This window comes from Serinus canaria, chromosome 2 (genome assembly GCF_022539315.1).
Source record: "Serinus canaria isolate serCan28SL12 chromosome 2, serCan2020, whole genome shotgun sequence".
NCBI classification, from domain to species: domain Eukaryota; kingdom Metazoa; phylum Chordata; class Aves; order Passeriformes; family Fringillidae; genus Serinus; species Serinus canaria.
In genome coordinates, this window is record NC_066315.1 from 99,037,916 (window position 1) to 99,058,206 (window position 20,291).

The 20,291-nt window shown below is 36.0% G+C and overlaps 1 protein-coding gene across 2 annotated transcripts in view; it reads right to left on the reverse strand.

The window, feature by feature from the left end:
- Positions 1–911: 911 nt before the first annotated feature.
- The window catches only part of CEP192 (centrosomal protein 192), a 58,750-nt gene continuing 39,370 nt past the window's right edge, over positions 912–20,291 (reverse strand). For both annotated transcript variants that reach the window (XM_009101861.4, XM_050971162.1), the window contains 12 exons: positions 19,836–19,977; positions 19,075–19,247; positions 18,642–18,765; positions 16,806–16,911; positions 15,285–15,489; positions 13,770–13,849; positions 12,807–12,902; positions 11,238–11,357; positions 7,428–7,549; positions 6,413–6,536; positions 5,887–5,945; positions 912–1,409 (listed from right to left, as the gene is read on the reverse strand). In XM_009101861.4, the coding sequence (XP_009100109.3) occupies positions 1,271–1,409; positions 5,887–5,945; positions 6,413–6,536; positions 7,428–7,549; positions 11,238–11,357; positions 12,807–12,902; positions 13,770–13,849; positions 15,285–15,489; positions 16,806–16,911; positions 18,642–18,765; positions 19,075–19,247; positions 19,836–19,977 (1,490 nt within the window). In that variant the 3' untranslated portion in view covers positions 912–1,270. The remainder of the gene's footprint in view (positions 1,410–5,886; positions 5,946–6,412; positions 6,537–7,427; positions 7,550–11,237; positions 11,358–12,806; positions 12,903–13,769; positions 13,850–15,284; positions 15,490–16,805; positions 16,912–18,641; positions 18,766–19,074; positions 19,248–19,835; positions 19,978–20,291) is intronic.

Genomic DNA, 20,291 nt, shown 5'->3' on the forward strand with positions numbered 1-20,291 from the left:
ACATGAGCTGGCAATGTGCACCTGGAGCCCAGAAAGCCAATTATACCCTGGGAACAGGTTGCCCAGAGCAGTGGAAGATGTCCTATCCAAGGAGGCAAAATTTCAGGTCAGATTGAGTTGGGGTCTGAACAACCTGGTCTAGTTAAAGTTGCTCCTGTCCAGGGCAGGAGTGGTGGACAAGATGACCTTTAAAGTTACCTTCCAACCCAAACTACTCTATGATTCTACAACATGGCAACAATGCATGGTGGAACTGTTCTTCAATGACTCCTACAATATAAGAACTGGAGACTACTCAATTAAATCAGAAATAATCCAGTTTATCACAAAAAACCAGTTTTTGTTAAAAGAATAGACAGTGAACTTTTAAGAGTTTGCTACCACATGGAGCTGTGGAAACAGTGTCAAAAAGGTTAAAAAATGTGAACAGGTGAATTCACAAACAGGCCAATAAATGCAAAGAAAAGGCATAGGTAGGATTCTACCTCCCATCCTTATATATCTGCTGGCAGATACTGAGGAAATGGAATTGAACCAGTAAGCAGCCAGGCTTACATAATTTCTCAAAGTAACATCATTTTTGTGTGACTTTCAGAGACAGAATACTGGGTAAGATGCATAATTCTGGAGGGCTGAAGGCACTATTGCTCGTGTCAAAATTTACATTGTTTTTACACTGTTAAAAACAATGCTTATGCCTGCCACTGAACTGTGTAAAAAGGTGGGGGCTGATTGTCAGATCCCAGCATTACCTCATGGAAACGTGATATTCATAGGTCAGCTTCTGGAGTGCAATGCCTACCCCTGTTCCCTCACAGCCCCCCAAAAAATTTAGCATTGTCTAAGAGAAGGCAGCTTGATCCCTTACCTACAGCAAAGAATCCTCTGAAACAGACACAAATCAGGTAGAATCAACTTGTTTATAAATAGATTTTATTTCTGAATTTACAATGTTTAAAATAAAATATATCAGTATGTAGCTATTTCTAATAAAAGCAAAAATACAAAATTTCCATTTCCTTTAAAAGTGCAGAAACATAAATTATAAAATGGCAATTTTACAACATACAATGTTATTTGTCAATGTTTCTACTATCAAAACAGATTTGTAAAACAAGCACCATAATTTATCTTACAGAAGACTTTTCATCAAATCAGCATCACAGGGCAAAACAAGTAGGACATTAGTATGGAAATGTAGTAGCAAACCTTTTAATATTTTAAATTATATTAACTGTTATAAATTCTTATAAACAGATAAAAGACTGTTCTATTCTTTTGCAATAGCTTTACCATATAGCTGAATTTTAATTGGGCTATATTTGCTTGTCAGCACAACGAAGACATCTTCGAACATTCCTTCCACCTTTGGTTTGAACTGGACTGGCAAAGCAATGTAATGACAGGATCTAAAAAGGCAATTGTGGGCAGAAAAACTATTAATAAACAGGTAAATGCTACCTGACAGACAAATTCTTGTCTAGTTTGGATTACCACCACAATGTGTGCACCAGATTGTCAAGTTTAGTTTTATAGATTTGATTGTCTATTTTTCTTCTGAAGGACTTTGATCTTCAAGGTCATTTTTTCCTTCTGATTATACAAAGTAATACAATACTTTATTACTTCTAGTTTACCCTGGTAAGCTTGGGCTGCCTCTTGGCAATATTGACAGTGCATAAACTTTATTTAGAGCAAAATTACTACATTTCTTCCCTTCAAACATCACACAAGTACACTAAAATTTCCAATTCTTTTCTGAAATCCATGCATTTGAAGCTACTAAATTCTATTACTTCTAATTGCCTCCAAATTAAGAAATATTTTGCTGAATTATTGTAAATCACTATGTCCATCCTCAAACAGCATTTTAGAAATTTTACACCATTTTTACATAATCCCTCTTCTATTTGGATTACATAAAAACATACCAAATGTAATGGGTATCTGTGTTAATTGCCAAAAGCCTAGACTAAATTACTTAAAAATATAAGCTGTAAAAGCAATAGCTGAAAATTCTGAGTGGCAGTCTATTGGATTCTATGGCATCCAGTAGAAACATCCAGCACTGAAACAGGTGGCAGTAACAGGCACAGACTGAAATAAGGAATTATGAATATCCCCACTTCGTAGAAACAGTAAAGACAGTTTTGTTTACTTTTTCTATTCCTTCAATTTTCTTTCCTTAACAGTGTATAGTATTGTCCAAAGTCCTGTGGAATGTGCTTATTTCTACTTTTTCTCACAGTGTTCCTACCTTTTTGTACTCCTTTTCTCTACACTAATCCAAGCTATCATAATCAGTCTATGATTTTACCTTTCTACCCTATCCTTTACCCACATCTGAAATCGTAACACCTGCCTTACACACAATTCTCATTTGCTACTATCATCCTTAATGAAGTAACCACACCAGCATTTTTTTTCTAACAACGCTCTGGTCAATCAAATAAGAGTACACACATTTAAAATAAAGACTGAGATGGTACTGTATTTTTCCATCAGGTGAATACAAAAATAAAGTACTAATTGTACATCCAACAGTACACCAAAGGAATACAACCCAATCAGTTTCATGTCTCATACTCGACTGCCAAGTGTTGTATAACAAATCTGGCAGTGTCTGTCTTTTTAACCATCTATGATACACAGGCTGAAGATATTTACTCAGCTATTTAAAAGGAAATCAATTTCTTAAAGTGAAGGACATCAGTATGACTATTTAATCTGTACATGCATTATGTTAGAAAACATAAATTTTAGTAGGAATAGAGTGTGAAGCTGCATATAACTAGGCCACCTAAGAATTTACAAAAGTAAAAGTAAATTCAGTAGAAAGCCAGAAGAGATGCAGAGGTCTGTATCATCTCCAAAATAATATATGTATGCTCCCTGATACATTATAGAACACTTACTCAAAAAGAACAACATTACCATACTCAAACTTACACTTTATCAAAAACTTAACTGTAAGTTAGGTATTGCTGTTTCAAAAAAATGGCCACATCTGGCTGGCGAGTTTTAATTTCCAGAATATGTACCATATGGCCTCAATGGTACTGAGGCACAGCAGTTTCTTAGCAAATGACAGCCATATGAAATTCCTCTTGATCTCTAAATTCAGGTGTCCATTGGGTGGGTGCTAAACACATTACTGTTCTTCCCTAAAAGCAGAGTAAGTCAGACATTATGTAGTCTGCTTTTTAATTCTCACAACTGAGATAAGACTCATCACACTTGCTTCCATTTCATTTTCTCAGCTACAAGACTGGAAAGTTTAGACCCCAGATGTAATAGCCCTTTGGGCTACTCCACAACATAAATGTTCTCAGAAATTAAGCAGCCTGGAAGATTTTTCTCAAGTACAGTAATCAAAAACTATAGATTCAGGACAAGTAGAATTCTGCTGCAGTTAACTCTTTTTCTCTTAAAACACCCCTTTTATTTCAAACTTTCCATTATGCCTGCACCTCAGTCTCTGAATAGTGGCTGGCCTTTACAGGTTGTTGCACCAGTTTCAAGTGGTATTTCTGAAAAGTCAGGCACGTCTGAAGTCTGCTTCACAGGCAAACTAATCCTCTAATCCTCAAAACACAACACTGCAACAAGTTGAAAAAGAAGAGTATGGGCAGTTAGCCCAGTTTAAGTCATAGTAACCAGATGGTTCATCAATGAACAGTGACCACTGACACCCAGAAGGGTGGCTACTGGAAACAATAATAATTACTGAAGGGAACAACTCAACAAAGAGCTTTACCTTTTAGTAGTATCTGGAAAATATACTATTCTGTAATCAGATGGCTTTTGAAAGCAATAAAATTGGGACACTTGTTTTCAAGCTTTAAGTAGGCACAGCAAACTGGTAGTCCTTCCAGAAACAGTAATTTACCATTTTTTTAATGCTTAATTCATATTTTTCTATCACTTAAGAGTCATATTGTTAAAAGTATTTTCTTTGCAGTAAAAAAAATTCTGGTCTGTCAACAAACTGAACTCTTTTGGGTGTAAATTGCAGACAGAATTCCACAGCAGCACTGTGTACAGGTACTTGGGATTGCCTAACCAATTGAAGAACTGGCAAAATCACTACACCAAATTCTGAAGGAGAAGACTCTTGATATTAGATACAAAGTTTCACTTTCTTTATCGAGATTTAAAACTTGATTACACAGGATTACTTTTAAATTTGGCCCTCAAAATTAAGAGCATGCAATAGACCATGTTTAGTACATGACGGGTTTTTTGGCAGAAAACATAAAGATAGATGGTATTTTCTACTCTTATACTCTTATTTACAGACTAATATTCCAAGTTCCTGCAAAGAGTCTTCTCATCCAATTAGTTTTGAACATTACTTCCTAAGATGCCCAAGTTTAGAAGGAAACAGTTACCAGTGGCTTTATTGATATCCTCCTTGATGCTATTCTTGAATAAAAACCACTTATAACAGTTTTAGCATTTTTTAAAAAAACATCTATCCAAGTCAAGCAAATCTTCTGTGCTTTATGCTCAAAAATGGGAGAGCACTATGTTGACTTCAGAGAAATTATTTTTTTTTAAGATGGGAAAAGCTGGTATTTACAACCAAAGAAAAAACTGCTAAAGTTACTAGGGAAAAAAAAGTAGACTGACTTTTAAACTTGTTAAGGCTACTTTAGATAAATGCAGTAGGAGTTCATAATCTCATGCAGAAAATATACCAAGTAGTTTTTACAGCATTCCTCAAAAATATTTTTGAAATATCCAAGTGTCTTCCAGTGAAGTTACTATTTTTTTGTCAAGGATGTCTAAATCAAGCCATCCTGTCCTTTGTGTGCTGCTGAACAGCCTCAGACAGACCTAGCTAGTTGTCTTTATTTGAATAGATGTTATGCTGGTCACTACTCCCAAAAAAACCCTTCTGTGCCATCTCATGTGAAAGATTTAATAAAAAGATGACATTTAAATTGAAGCACTAATAGAAGCCTAAGAGGACTTGGCACTGGAAAGTGGCCTAAAGAATACCTTGAATACCTCTGGCTAACACCACCACAGGCCTGTCTCTGTGATGAATGTGGAGCAGATTAGGAGGCAGAATATCTAACTCCATTTACAATTTCTGTTCTCTATAGCCTTAGCTTCCCTGTGTTTAAAATGGGAACCTGTTTCAACACTGAGAATGTGTGCTGCACCACTTCTAATGAAACAGTTGCATTTCTGCTTCCTGACAATCCCACTGCTGCAGATGAGCATGTGAGATGCTGCACTTCTCGAAGAGATGAGTAATACTACTGTCACATACTTGTAATGAACTCCACAGATGACTGGGTTTATTTTCAGGGATTGCTATCACTAACTCAAAAATTTCTTTTATGCAGGTAAAATACTGAAATAGTTGGTAGGGCCAGACAATTCCAGTGGCTGCTGAAACCTTGTGTTTGCAAAGAATCTTTGATGCAGCTCTGCAGGTTTGTCAAATTAGAAGCATGATGAAGGCAATTTGCTTGGTCTGTTGTGCAGAAAGTATAAATGGAAGGAATGACTTGATTGTGCACAGCATGCCAAATGGTTACATGAAGCATTAGGCTTAACATTAAAAGCAGCAGCACTGTTAGAAACAATTTGCAGGGAAGAAATTGGCAGATGCAGAAATAACTGTGTGGGCTCATTCTGTTTCGAACAGAGATTAGAGAGTACAGTTTAACAAGGAAAAAAAAAAAAAACCACCCAACAACCAAAAAAGCCTCACAACCCCCTCCCCTCTCCAAACCTGTAACCATAAACAAAAGCATCCAGAATATTTAAATGTACATTTTAGCACTGTACGTATATAGAAGATATTTATCTTACTGAATCACTTGGTTAATTTCTTTGTTAGGAGAAAATGTTAGCATATGCATTACTCACCTTAGAGAGTATTTCAAGTGCCTGATGTAGAAAGGCTCCCTGGGACTTAGAAATTTCAGCTGTAATTTAATACAACATGCTTAAAAGTGCACTATATTTAAGCCCATCATATTCAATTTATGACATGTGTAAGATAAATCAGGTCATTTACAAATACAGCTTTACACAGACCCAGGGTTTAAAAATACAGAATGCCCACATTTGTGAACAGTAAAGAAAAAAATTTACTTCAATATTTTGAATTAATTTAAAAAAATTAAAATCAGCAAATCAGAATAATAACAAATCTATGTAAACTATGATCTACCATGCTTTACTGCTAATATATTACAAATACACAAAGTTATTCAGTCAGACAAAATAAAAAATTATACAACAAAATTCTTCAACTACTGATTTTTGGTCCTAGCAAACTAAGACATGTACTATTGCAGTCTTAGTCAAGAGTAAAAGAGAAAAAAACAGTGCAGTTGAGCAACTGAAAGGACTCACAAGTATCTATTTAGATGAAGTCTGTCAGACTCACCATGTGTGTTGTATGGGATTTATTCCGCAAGTGCACCTTTAACATGCTTGTTTCCCCAACTCTGGTTAGAGGGAAAACATAGACATCTTCTGGTGCATATATCCCTTGAATGACTTCTTTTTGTCTGATTTGAAAAATGGATTTAAGATATTAACATTTCTGACCTGTATGATCAGTGTATGTTGATTGCATACTTGAATTAACAAGTGTAATTTTTTTGAGAATAAATCAGAAAAAATAGAAAGATCCAGAAAACATTGACTCTCTCACCTTAAGTTTTGTAGGCAAGATATTCTAGCCAAAAAGAATAACAAAAGCATCACTCTGGCATAAACATACAGGAATTTACTTATCTGCAATTTCACAGTCTGAACTTTTCCCCCATATGCTTTACCAGAGACCTAGAATCTTATCAAAGACTGCAGGTTTGACCAAACGTTTTACTCTCCTGCCGTACTCACATCATCCCATTGCAAAAGAACTGACAATTAACTTGAAACTGAACAGCAAGGTTAAGACATGCAGCACTGTGGTTTTCTCAGAATTTACTTTATAGTCAATTGGGGTGTCCAAAAGGCAAATATATAAAATTCTACTGCCAATACCAGTTCATTCACCACAGCATATCATAGTTAGATAACTTAGAAACTCAACTGAAAACAAAAAGCATGGAAGATTGAACAATACAAAGCCACTAAGAGGTTTTGGCAAGTCTGCTTTTTACACCTGCCTACTCTAACATAGAATCATAGGATCATTCAGGTCAGAAGATACTCAGATGGTCACTAGCTCAACCTCTTGCTCCAGTCAGGGTCAGATGTGAGGTCAGAGCAAGCTCACCAGTTAAATCCCAAAACCATTTGAGGACAGACAGTGCACAGACTCTCTGTGAAGCCTGTTCCACCCCACAGATGTCCCAATACTAAAAAAGGTTTTGGTTGTGGAGTTGGATTCTACTCCCTCACCCTTTTGCCCAGCTGCAGACACACTCTTGTCAGGTTTTGTCCATACATACCTTATTCTTTTTGGTTGTCCTTCAGAGTAAGCTTTCCTTTCTGGTGTAACTGCAAGCTCAGTTTTTTTAAGGGCACTTGGAGAAGATTTTACAACTGGTGTTTCATTTTCTGCTTTAGTACTCTATTGGCAAAACCAAAGAAGATTGTAAACTTCAAGTTCAAAAGTATTTAAGTATTCAGGAATGTAAGTCATTCCCCTTACCCAATCCAAGACTTTTTATTTAAAGAATAATCTTTCAGGAGCATGAGAGTCTGGATCATTGAGATGGAAGCAATTAGTTAGGAGCACTATGTCAACAGACTTCTGTACTTTACGAATACTTATTTATTATGAGACAGTTCACAACAAACTAGGAGTGCAAGTGGAATCTCAAAAGGGCTGCAAGCAACCAAGATTTTACTAAAAGCCAAAAAATCCCTCACTTCCTCTGCAGATATTACGCCCGCATGCCTCAAGAACAATCAAGTTGTTTAGCCAACTGCTCAGAAAGAAGGAAGACATAAATCATCATTATAATCTGAATTCTCAAAACAGCAAAAAGCTTGGTAATAATTTTGTACTATGAACAATACATCCTTCTCAAAGAAAGGCCTCTCCAGAGAGGCAGAAGCAGATAATGCACTATATGGTATTTTCTGCATTCAGAAATTAGGCCAAAATATTCATCATCACCAAGACCCCCATTTAGGGTATTCTAACACAAGACCAGATCACCCAATGGGAATAACTGGACAAATAACCAATTTCAAATTCTGTGTTGCTTAGTGAATCTTGCCAGATATTCTTTGGAGTCCCCTTGGGTCACAACATCTTAAACAAAGTTAAAGAACCTCCTACACTTATGGTTGTACAACATTATGTCAATTTTTGAAATGGTGCTGACGTTTTAGACAAGCAGTTGATTCCCTGACGCAGGGAAGATGAAAAAAATAGATTCATCTTCAATAGAGCTGCTATGACAAACTTGTCTTTTAGACATTCATTTCTTCTATTGAAAGAGCTGCTAATCAGTCTGTCAGAAATAGCAGCAGCCATAAAAAAAAAATCTTATTTTAAAGAATATATTTTTCAGTCGCAAATAACCCATGAACCCCAATAGAACCTAATAAAGACAAGAAGGGATTTGCACATGTGTCTTGTTTCAAGAGCTTTTATTTTTCCACATAGTGAAAAACAGTGGGCATCATGCCTGTTATCATTCAAATTCTAATTTATCAAAAGGCAATTTGACTGCAAGAGAATAAGGTACATTATGGAAAATGATCACAAGTTACCCCAGTATTTATAAGGGCATATTGAAATACTGCTTGCTTTACCACAGCCTGTACTGACTTCTGCTGTTTCAAATGAGAGCAGTACATTAATACTCCAAATGATTACAATTGAGTGTTGCAGTGCCAAAGACACCTCAGGAACACAGAAATTAGTATAGCTTGAAAATTGGAATTATTTCTCTCACAGAGTATAAAAAAGTTCTCCCTCTTCTCACTTCTGAGATACACAAAGATGATGCAGCTCTGTGCTGCTGATACTTTCAAACTTATTTATGTTACTTATGTACATTACTTAACTTTTCAAAGTAAATAAACCATGTAAATTAAAAAAATGGCATACATTCAACATTTGTAGTATCTTCAAAAAGTAGCACGGGTTCTTTAAAAAGCCCTCAACTTTCTACATGCTAAAGGAGCAGTCAGGACTTTGATGCTGTCTCAGCCTTGTGGCAGGTGCTTGCTAGTTCACCCACAAGGGACTGATAGTTAGACCCAAATACCAGTCCAAGACTCCTGTGCACAATTCTCATTTTCAGCTCAATGATCTTCAAAGAGCCCCCAGTAGCAGCTCCCAGCAGCAGGAACAAATGCTCCTCAGGAAAAGAAAAAACTAAGTTTGAATGACCAGCGCTGAGAAGCTGGGGCTCAGACCACACAGAGAATCCCTCCTTCCTCTGTCTCTCAGACTGGTTTTGGAGACATGATGAGCTGAACTCCTGACTATAATTTCCAATGGTGAGAGGATTGCAAACACATGTAGAGCATAGTCAAGATTACAGTCAATTAATTTGCCAGGAAAAAGATTAAAGTGGTATGTGCCACTGATTTTCCTAACTTAATGTTCTTTTAATTCCTTCCTGAGCTCTTTTAAATTTTTCATTTCTTCTGAAGTGGTGCTATAAATAAACATCACTCAGTCACTCTGAATGACAGTCAGTCACTCTTCCCACTTCATTCTATCAAAAGTCACATTAACCACAGCTGTAGCCCCCTGCCTCAGCAAAGCCACCAGATTCCAAATCCTTTTCAAAGTTTTAGTAACACTGCCTAAACTCTTGATCCCGAGAAGATAACAGACTATGATTCACTTGTCTTGCCTTCTCAACTAAAAGCTGCAACACCCTAAATGTTCTGTGTTGATCCCTCTTCTGAACAGATGTATGGCTCCCTACCTCGTTGATAAATACAGTACTTCCTTTTCAAATCTTTCTGAAAATGATCGTGACATGCATTTCAAGTATTTTCTACAAACTTTTTTCCCCATGTACAGAGATGCTATCAAGATCTAATTGTTAACAGCTCTGAAAAAAATCAAGAACAAATCTGACACAGTAGTTCAAAAACATTAATATCAAGTCATGCTGCTCAAAGATCTACACAACTCTGACAACTAGTCACGTTTTAAGAACAGACTTCCTTAAAACTCTAGAGTTCTGTTAAAGAATTAATCTCCACATTTCAACTAGCTTTAAAAAGACTAATGATTTAGATGTTTTCCTCATTTTCAGGAAAATTCATCAAAGAATTTGATGAAAGTTTAATAAAAAATCCTCTAAAACCAAACATTATACAGGACAAAAATTAGAAGTTATTTAATATAAACCTTTTTACAAGTACTCTTTCAACACAATTAATTTGGAAAGAACAAGGAACCTACAGAACAAATGTAAGGTACCTCAGCAAGAAGGATAAGTAAGGTTCTTTCCTACTACTGAAGCATGCTTAATACTCCAAAGAAAGATCCCAAATCTTTGAGTGGACTTCTTAGAAAAATAAGTCAAACTTTCTAAAGAGGACAGCAAAGCATAGATAGCAATCATGACATACTGAATGTACAAAGCACTTCACATTCAGCTTATTTAACTGATCATTATAATCAATTCTTCCTTATGGTAATAAATCCTCTGTCCTAGGTAAATTCCTTTGTATAGATGGGATAAAAAGCAAGGTAAGGAGAGAGAGCACAGAAAACCAGTTGCAACTCCCAACTCACTTCTTCCAAGCCTTACCATGAAGTTTGAGCTGAGGAACCAAAGGGGAGCAAAGGAAAGCTCAAACCCAGTAGCTCCCATGTATAAATGTCACAATTATCCCCACCTACATTGTTACTCTGATAAAATACTGAAGCAGGTTTTATTAGAGACACAAATACCCATTTCCAAGATGGATATTTGAAAATTCCAAAACTGCACTGAGTTATGTATTATAGCAAAGGTCAGTTACTTCATTACTTATTTACAGAAATAAAACCAGCAAGCAAAAAAACAAACAAAACTGATAGAAATACCTTTGTCTACAGAAACAACTCCCCTAGAATGTAAATTTGTCTCTACTTTCTTTGAGCTAAATAAGGTTTTATATCATAAATGGCAAAAGATAATGCATTATCACATAAGGAAGAGGAACATGAGGAAAAAATACAATTTAATCCTGCAAAAATACTAGCAGGGTTGAGTTTTTTTCCAGAATATACCAATGTATATATGAAAGAGTAGTGTCTAGCAAAATCAAGATGATATCAAAAATATACTCACATTTCCAGAAAGCTGAAATTTTAATTTGTGTTTCCTACTGGGATTTCCAACTGAGTAATACTCAAGATCCCAAAACTGGGAATAATCTCCTTTATCTCTAGGTGAAAAAATCACAGCAACCTGAAAAAAAAAATTTTTTTTTGCAGAATACTAATAATCTTCAGAATCTTCACATCTTCACAATCTTACCTGTACAAAGTTATGGTTCAGCCAGCACAAAATTTACACACTACAGAACACACATGGCACACACAGGCGATCTTGCAGAAATCTATACAACCAGCTAGTCCTTCTCTGCCAGCAAGTGGAAAAAATGGATGAAAAATGTTGCGCAAGCAGTTTTGAACAAAACTTGAGTTCAGATAATCTGCTTTAAGCAAAGCCAGCAAGCGCCGGCACAATTACTTCTGTTAGTAAAATGGAGAGAAAGGGGACCAGGAAGGGAACTATGTGCACTTGAAAAACTTCCTTCATCTGGCAAATAAGTTGTGAAGAACTCAACTCCTCCAGCTCCAAATCTGTATGTACACTGTACTACAATTATTAGAAGGCCTAAAATTTAAACCAACTTGCAACCTATAAATTTGATCATCCTTAAAGATCACCCGTAACAAAGCCTTGTCTCCATATAGTGCTGTACCAGGTTAATTCAAGAATAAACTTTCGGAACTGAGGTTGAGGGAAGAAGAGAAAGAGAGCAGCAGATTAGAATAGACCACTACAACTATATCTAATTAGCCAATCATAATATCCACTGCAAAAAAACCAGCCAGTCATGATAGCACTGTACCTTATCAGCTCCAGCTCACAGCCTGGCATGCCAATGATGTAAATGTTATTCAAATAGGCCTGAACTAGGATTGCTAAGGTAAATTCAATTGTTTAAATTGAAATAATGGCTTGCAATATTATGAAATTACTATGAAACTTCACAGGAATAGTTTTTTTATTCTTGTAAACAGACTACAAATTGCATGTCTATGGAAATAATGTCATAATTACCCATAACAATGAAAAGATAGGTGTTAATGAAGATGAAAAGATAAAACTCAAGTAGCATTGTGAGAGAAGATGAGGGAGGAAAGACCCTTACAAACCCATTCAGTCTATCCCTGGATGTGCTTTATAACTGTGGTTATGAAACCCTCTACTGGCCAGGAAATAAAACTACAAGTCAAATGAAACCAACTTTAGGAGCACACAGCTGTTCCTGAGCATGTAGAGCAACAACACTTCAAGGAAGGGAATCAGGTGCTTATAACAGTTTTGTAAGAACCCAGGATTATTTGCCATTTTCTTCTGGAATTTTACAGAATATTTAAAATAATTTGTTCTTAAAACCCCCAAACAGTAACATAAATACATCACCACTTTGAAATCAAACTACTTTGATTGCATGAATTCTTAGAAACAGCTCTGCTGAATTAAGCTGATGCAGAATATCTGACACACTCCAGAGCCCAGTACTGAAAACATTTTATCATTATCAAATAAAATTTCTTTCTCATTTAAGATCTTATTTTGCAATTGAGATACACTAATATGCCTGAAATATTTATAAATGTTTACCTTCTCTTGTCCGTGAACTTCGAGGGTACCAGAAACATGGGAAAATCCAAAAGCAGGGTAAGGAACCCTACAAACAGTGCCACTTCCATCCACACCCTGCAAATCAATTGATGAGTCAGATTTGAAGGGAAAGGAAAAAAATAGCCTGAAACCACACAATACACCCACACCCCCCCTTCCCTTGCAGAAGACTGAGGAAAACACACCCAATTAAGGTACTTTTAAGTAAAGAATTGAAACTGACTCCCTAAAAGCAAATTAATAAAGACAAACTACCAAATCCAATCACCACTACTACTGGCTTACAGTTCAGAGATGGTGCACTGGCTGGAACATGACATACTCAGTCCCATGGGTACTGGCAAGGGTGCTACATAACCATTTTTCATCATTTCACAACAATAGAGCATAATAATAATTCTAGCATAAAATCCAAAATCATCACAGCATGTCAGACTATCAAAAAATAGGGAAGCATTTACAAATACCAACAGCTAGGCACAGGCAACAGCACTGTAATTAAATAACCTTGACCTAACTCAAATTTCTACACAGACACCACAAACAGTGCAATTTCAGCAGCGTAAGTCTGGAACAAGACAAGTCTGGCATTCTGCAGCCAAAAAGAGACACACCTATCTTTCATTTATGCTTGGTCACTTAATACAATCTGGATGATGACACTGTGCGAGCACAAGCAAACTCTGTAAAGCAGTAAGTGAAGCAGAAACTGTACCACTGAGCACTGACTGATTCATAGTCAGGGAGCACATTAGGGATGAAGAAAAGGAGCAAAACATTTCCCTGATATGGACAGAGGAAAAAAACCTTTGTAACTGAAGTCATGCTCAAATATATATTCTTCCTTGAGAGGCAGCAGGGAGAGAGAGCACAGCAGGAAGAGAGAAGTTAAAATAAAACCCAGGGATTTGCATAAAACTCCCAATGCAAGCATTCACTCACTTTAATATAGGGTGGTGCAAATGATGATAATTTCCACTTCAGATTTTCATTCCCTTTATTCTCAATTTCCAGGTAATTCTCTAAAAGAGAAATATCAGAACAGCATACTAAACATCTTTGTTCAAGTATCCCTGGTGTAAAGAGTTAGCAGAAACTGTGTCTCCAGATGAACACAAGTTTAGTGGAAACAGTTTTCACTGCAACAAATCTCAAGAGCAGACACAAACAAAGCACACTGTCATAAAATTTGTAGAAGCTTATACACAAGAAATTTAGACTCCATCAATAAATCCCCAAAAGATATCCAACTCCTTCCCAAGATATTATTTGATCATTCAGAGACAAAACACAGCATTCCAGTCTGGGACCAAATAAACTTGTATCAAATAATGTGTTTTATTACTCAGCATGCATATAAATATATGTCTCTTGGCAAGAAATTATTAGGACAATATCATCTCAGTCTAGAATAGCACTTTAAAAAGTTTAATTTGCAGACATAAATTATATAGGAAATATATAAACACCAAAGTATTATATTTCAATCCTTTCATAATTCTAGCCAACCCCCCAAGATACAATTGATAAATTAATTCTTGAAAGTCCTCAACTTTACTGGAAAAAAAATTAGTGGCAATGGATCATTAAGAAAAACCTTCATTACCTATAAAAGTAAGTACTAGAAAAAAACTTGGTATGTAGATAACAGAATGAGAGTTCCACAGAGTTACTTTGAGAATTTTAAGCGTTACTGGAACTAAAAGTACAGTCCAAGCAATTCAGACTCCATTATCTACCCTGTCCTCCTCAATCACTATGTTCCAAGACAAGGACAGCCAACCTCATAGCTGACACTCCTACTGTCCTTAGGAAGAGCATTTATTTCCCTGCTAAACACAGACAGATTGGTCTCATCTCTTATGGGCCACAAGTGCAGAGGAGAAGGGATCTACTGCAAAGGTGCCTGAACCAGAAGAGTTTCAAGCAGTCACAGTAATCTTTTAACAGTCTCTTTTCCCAGGCACAGCGTAGCTGCATTCATCATAGTGGCAACTGATTTGCCTGTACACAAACCTATCTGAGGAAAAAAAGGTGTGACTATAGTGTTTAAGGAGAACTGGGGGGCGGGGGGGGAAGTCCCCACAAAAAAAAAAACCCACCCCAAAAAACAAAACTAAGACAACAAAACAACAAAAACAAATAAAACCCCCCAAAATAATCAAAACAAAACAAAACAAAAAAAGCAAAAACAAGAAACCCAAACCAAACCCAACAACAACAAAAAAACTCAAACACCCCCAAAAAACCAAAACACAACCCAAAAAACCACAAAAACCCAAAGAGCATTTCAAACTAACGGCAGAACTGAGGAACTGGTCATTCATACTTATGAGTGTGAATTAAGAGAACAAAACCAAAGTCAAGGCACTAAATTCCCAAACATGCAATATAGTACACAAAGCCTCTGATCACAATTCACTACAAATGCTACATTTAATAACTAATTCCTCTTACCTGAGCTTTGACCAGGTCTTGTTTTAGGAAAAACAATGTTTCTGTTTTTTATGTCCATTTCTGTTAGAGGGAACCTGGGGAGAGGCTTTGGCACACCAACAGTGGGATTTTCAGACTGCGGAGCAATTATGTCACATCTTCTACATGGAAAGTCTGATCCAGACATGCTCTCTGTGACAGCCTCTTGAATAAGCACTTTAATAAACTATTGCACAATTTGGAGAAAAGCAAAGTTTTAAACAGTGAATATTGAAATATCAATAAGTCAAACTATTTAGCTTACACATGAGAGCTTATGTTCAGCTTTACATTTCAACAAAGGAAAGCTCTCATACATTACATCACCAGATCTTCTCCAACCTCAAAAGTTTAAAGATTCTAGGACAAGTTTAATTTAGGAGAAAAGGAACATTCACTGAAAATTTGCCATCTAGGCATTTTAGTCCAACAGGAATAATAATTTCAACTAGTTTAACTGACAATTCCTACAACATTCTCTGTTGCAGATAATGGAAACAGAGCTGCTTCATTCAGAAGGAGCTCTGTGTTCCTTTTTGCTACACAATTAGAAATTTTAAAAGTTTCAATTAACACTTGTAAAATCATAGCATACTTTTTGCTGATTTGGAGAAGCAGCAAATAAATGACAAAAGCATTATTAACTACCAGATTTCCTGTAATTTGATGGGTTTTGCTACATTCTCTACACTTGTCCTAGTAGATCTCTTAAATCCTTTTCTCATATTGTAGAACATAACATAGTTAACTCCTTCTCAACAACTTTCCTGTTTATTTGGGTTTTTTGAGGGCAGTTTCCAATTCTGTATCATTCCTCACACTTCCCTCCATGCAAAAGGAAAGTAGATACAGTTTTATCTTTTCAGTGTCTACTTCTCTCTCCATGCATTGTTACAAATAACTCAAAACCTACACTGACTGTAAAAATAAGAAAAAAAGTCTCTCTCTTTAGTAGAGATTATCAAGGAGTCCTTCTGCTCTTACATAGAAGAAAGAAAAACTATTGGCTTCATAATTTTTTTTTCTATGCCTCAGTTTTATCAGGCAAATATCTTGGATTAAAATCCATGAAGAGGCAGAACCTATTCTAGGCATTCTTTATCACAGACCTGTCATACAGAAGGTCAAGTTTACTTTAGGGGAGTTCAAAAGGAGCTTTGGTGACTTGTCCAATATCCTCATTTAACTTCTTTTATTTTACAATATGACATCTATATATACATATATGTAGAGTTTTAGAAAATGATGCATAAGGCAGTGGTGGGTGCAAATTTGTTGGAAATTTAGTGTTCAATCATGGTATTTCTTCAGAGATGAATGAACCAAAAATCAGTTTAAAAAATGGCATCTTAACTACTTTTCTTTATGAGAACATTACAAATTTATAAGAATAATGGAACTTGACAGAGCTTCTGACTCAAATCTACTAGGTTTTAGCAACTTTATTAGAACTGACAAAGTAAAATAAAAAGTTGAATCTGAAGTCTCAAGTAAACCACATACCTTTAGTCCATTATCACAATGGATATAGATTAGGCCGCTCCAAGGAATTAATATGGGCCTTGTGGCAAGTGATGGATTAGGACTCACAAGAATTAGTGTACTGCTCCTAAAAGAAAAAAAAAAATTAAAAAAAAATCAACTAGCATGACTCTCATACTAGAATCAGTATCTACAACATTTGTTACTAGCCCACCCAAAAAAATTATGCACTTTTAAGATAGCAGGTAAGTGAAGATGCTCTACAGATTGTTAAATCTAAGGTAAGCAGATATGCCATATATTCAGCTTTAATAGCCATGATCCCAGGATCTACTTTCACCATCACTGAGAAATCAGATCACCTCTTTTCATGGCCTAACTCAGTTCAAGGAGTCTGCAGGCTCCAGCCCTCACAGTGCAGAGTATAAAATATTCTGGCTGGCTCCTATTGTGACAGGTTGACTGCCCTTGGCACTGTGAGGAGATGGTCATGAAGAATAGAAAACTGGGCAAGTGTAGCTTGCTGTGCTTAAGTCAGCTGTTCCCACGGGTCTGCTTCCCACTTGCAGACCTCTGTTCTTGATCCAAACTACTTACTTGGACCCAAAATGTGAGGATTCTGCTCACTCTTTTCCAGTGAACACATTTTAAAATTCTACACTGCAAGAAAATTGCTTGCAGAAGGCCTTCAATACCCTCTTTGTAAGATATCATCCAGACGATCCTGAATTTGGTGTATGAGACACTCAGTACGCCCTTACTTTCACAGCTACTGGAAAGTCATTCATTGTTACTGCTTTTTGAGACTATTTTTCTTGGCACTGACTGAATCTGCAATAAGTGGCAGATATACTAGCCTGTCCATGGAACTCTATTCTGCTCTCACTAGTGATGAAAGTTTCCCAGAAATTTACATCTACATGAATATGAAATTAAGTGTTGAAAATGCAATCAGCAAGGCAGGACTGAAGAGAAAGTATTTTGTGTAAAATCTTCAAAGTTAAAGCAACTACTGAAATATAATTCTGAAAGCAAAACCTATTTTTTGGTGGGAGACTTTTTTTTTTTTTGGAAGATGAGAATAGTTTAATAACAGGGTCTTGAAGCTGTTCTGAACTGAACCTTAAAAAACACCAGAAATTTAGAAGGGAGAGGCAAGCAGACCTTTCAAGCACAAATCGTGGAAGTCTTATATACATAGACAATGATATTATCACTACTTTTCCAAGAATACCTTAATTGAGGCATGGGCAAGCTGACACTGGCTTGTCACTATTTTCGTACCTACAGATACTGAGAAGCCAAAGGTTGAATGGCAAAACCCAGTTTTCTCAAAATAAAAAGAATTTCAAAATTAAGTTGTGAGGAATATCAGCACATTTGCTAAAGAATATGCTAAGTCCCCAGAAGAGAAGCCTTCTATAAGAACTGTAATTTTGGGGTTGCTTCTTGGTTGTGGAATGGAGGAAGAGTTTTTTGTTTTTAAATGCACAGCTAAATTTTAAACAAAATTTAGCTGGCCATTCAGCTCCTTGAAAACTATGCAATTATAATAGTACTTCCAGGCACAGAAAAATAGTGGCATCAAGGTAATTTTACTCATGACAGAAGAACATTCCCATAACACACAACTGTAAAAGGATAAGGTCCTAAAAAGAGCTAGATTTGCATGTTAGTTGACAAAAAGTCTATACCCTGGAACTAAAATAGTTTCAGGGTGCAGTCTAAGCAAACTAAAGTAAATTCCTGAAAACCAACTAAAATTCCTAAACTGGTTACACACTTCAACTAAAAATAAATTCCTCCAAAACGTCACCACACTTTCACACATAAAGGAACTTATGGAAATATACTCACCCTGGTTCAACATCTCCATGCTGTGGGGTTACAGTAAGGCAGTGAGCTGGCCATGAAAGTTCAAATGTCAACATACGATTGGAATTGTTGAGAATTTGTACACGTCTAGTATCTGCTGCTTCACCTGTAACACACACAAAAAAGCTAACACATACAAAAATTCACAAAAATGTCCAAGATAAGGAGATTCAGCAATGAAAAGAAAGCATTTTCTGCCCTAATTTTACCTTCACATTACTTTAAAACCTTCATGGGTATGCAGTGCATACTGTATGTATACACAGAGCATATAATCTCTGATGACTTATCCAAAACTGTGCTCAAATCAAGTCTGCATAAAGATTACTGGCCAATCCACACTTACAAACATCTTATGCAGTTCAGTTATCTTAACACTTAAGTGGCTATTTCATTAACTTCAAAAAATACTTACCAAGAGAAGGAGATGTCAAAGTCAAATACTCTGGTGTAACAGCCCAAGTCTGTTGAGCATCTGATTTATTCTGAGTTAGATCATTAGTTTTTGCAGCTAAAGAAGCACCCTGAGGTCCTTTAACAGGAAGAACGTCCAAAGTTGTAGCAGTAGGTGTGACAGAGTTCTCCAACCTGAAAATAAGACTGCATTAGGCAAAAGCAGTAAAAAAATATCTCATGAACAATTATAACAGCCTACTCTTAGTATTTCTCAAAATTTTATTATTGAAGTACGATACTTTGAAGTACTTTTTACATGGGCCCTCAATTTAATTCAATTCTCCATTAAGTATAAAACAATCCAGCAGCTACACCAGGACACAGCTTTTTCCCAGAATGTTTGGAAGTGGAAGGTCATTTAGAACAAGAGGAACTAAAACAATTATCTTCAGAAGATAATAATATAAAATAATTTAAAAACATATACAGAGAAAACAAGTACTGCATAGAGAAATAAGGCAATGCAAGCTGAGTTTCACAGCATGCTGTGTAACACATTGTGCAGATCAGGAGGGACCTGTGGAGATCACCCAGTCCAATAACCCTGCACAAAGGGGCAGCTACACCAGGCAGTTCACAACATTGCCCTGCCAGATTTCTGATTTCTTCAGAGATGAAAACTTCACAGCCACTCTGGGCAAGCTGCTCCAATGCCTAACCACCCTCACAAGTAAAAAACCATAATTACATAAATATAATTATTAATTATGGTTCCAATACCTGCCCAATTCCAACTGGGATCCAGTACACTGCTGAATGCCATCCTGATCACGAGCAGAATATCCAACCACAGAAAGGAGAACCCTTTGCATATTTGCATAGAAAAGATGGATATCATTTGTCTCTCGTGGGACATCACATACTAAAAATGAGTAATAGAGAAATTCTAGTAAGGAAAATTCTATAATATTCAGAAATTACACCACAGAGATTTAAGACATAGGCCTAGTTAATAATCCATCAGCAAAGAAATCCAAATCATTTCAAAATTACTTCCTATAAGCTTAGTTATCAGGTGTAGCTCAACACTAACATCAAATACAATATATAAATCTGAATACTTTAAAATTTTTTATTATAATATATAATAATAATGACATATAAAACAATAAATATAAAAGGAATACAATATAATTTCCACCTTTACAGAAATGCTACATACTAATTTGATTCTAT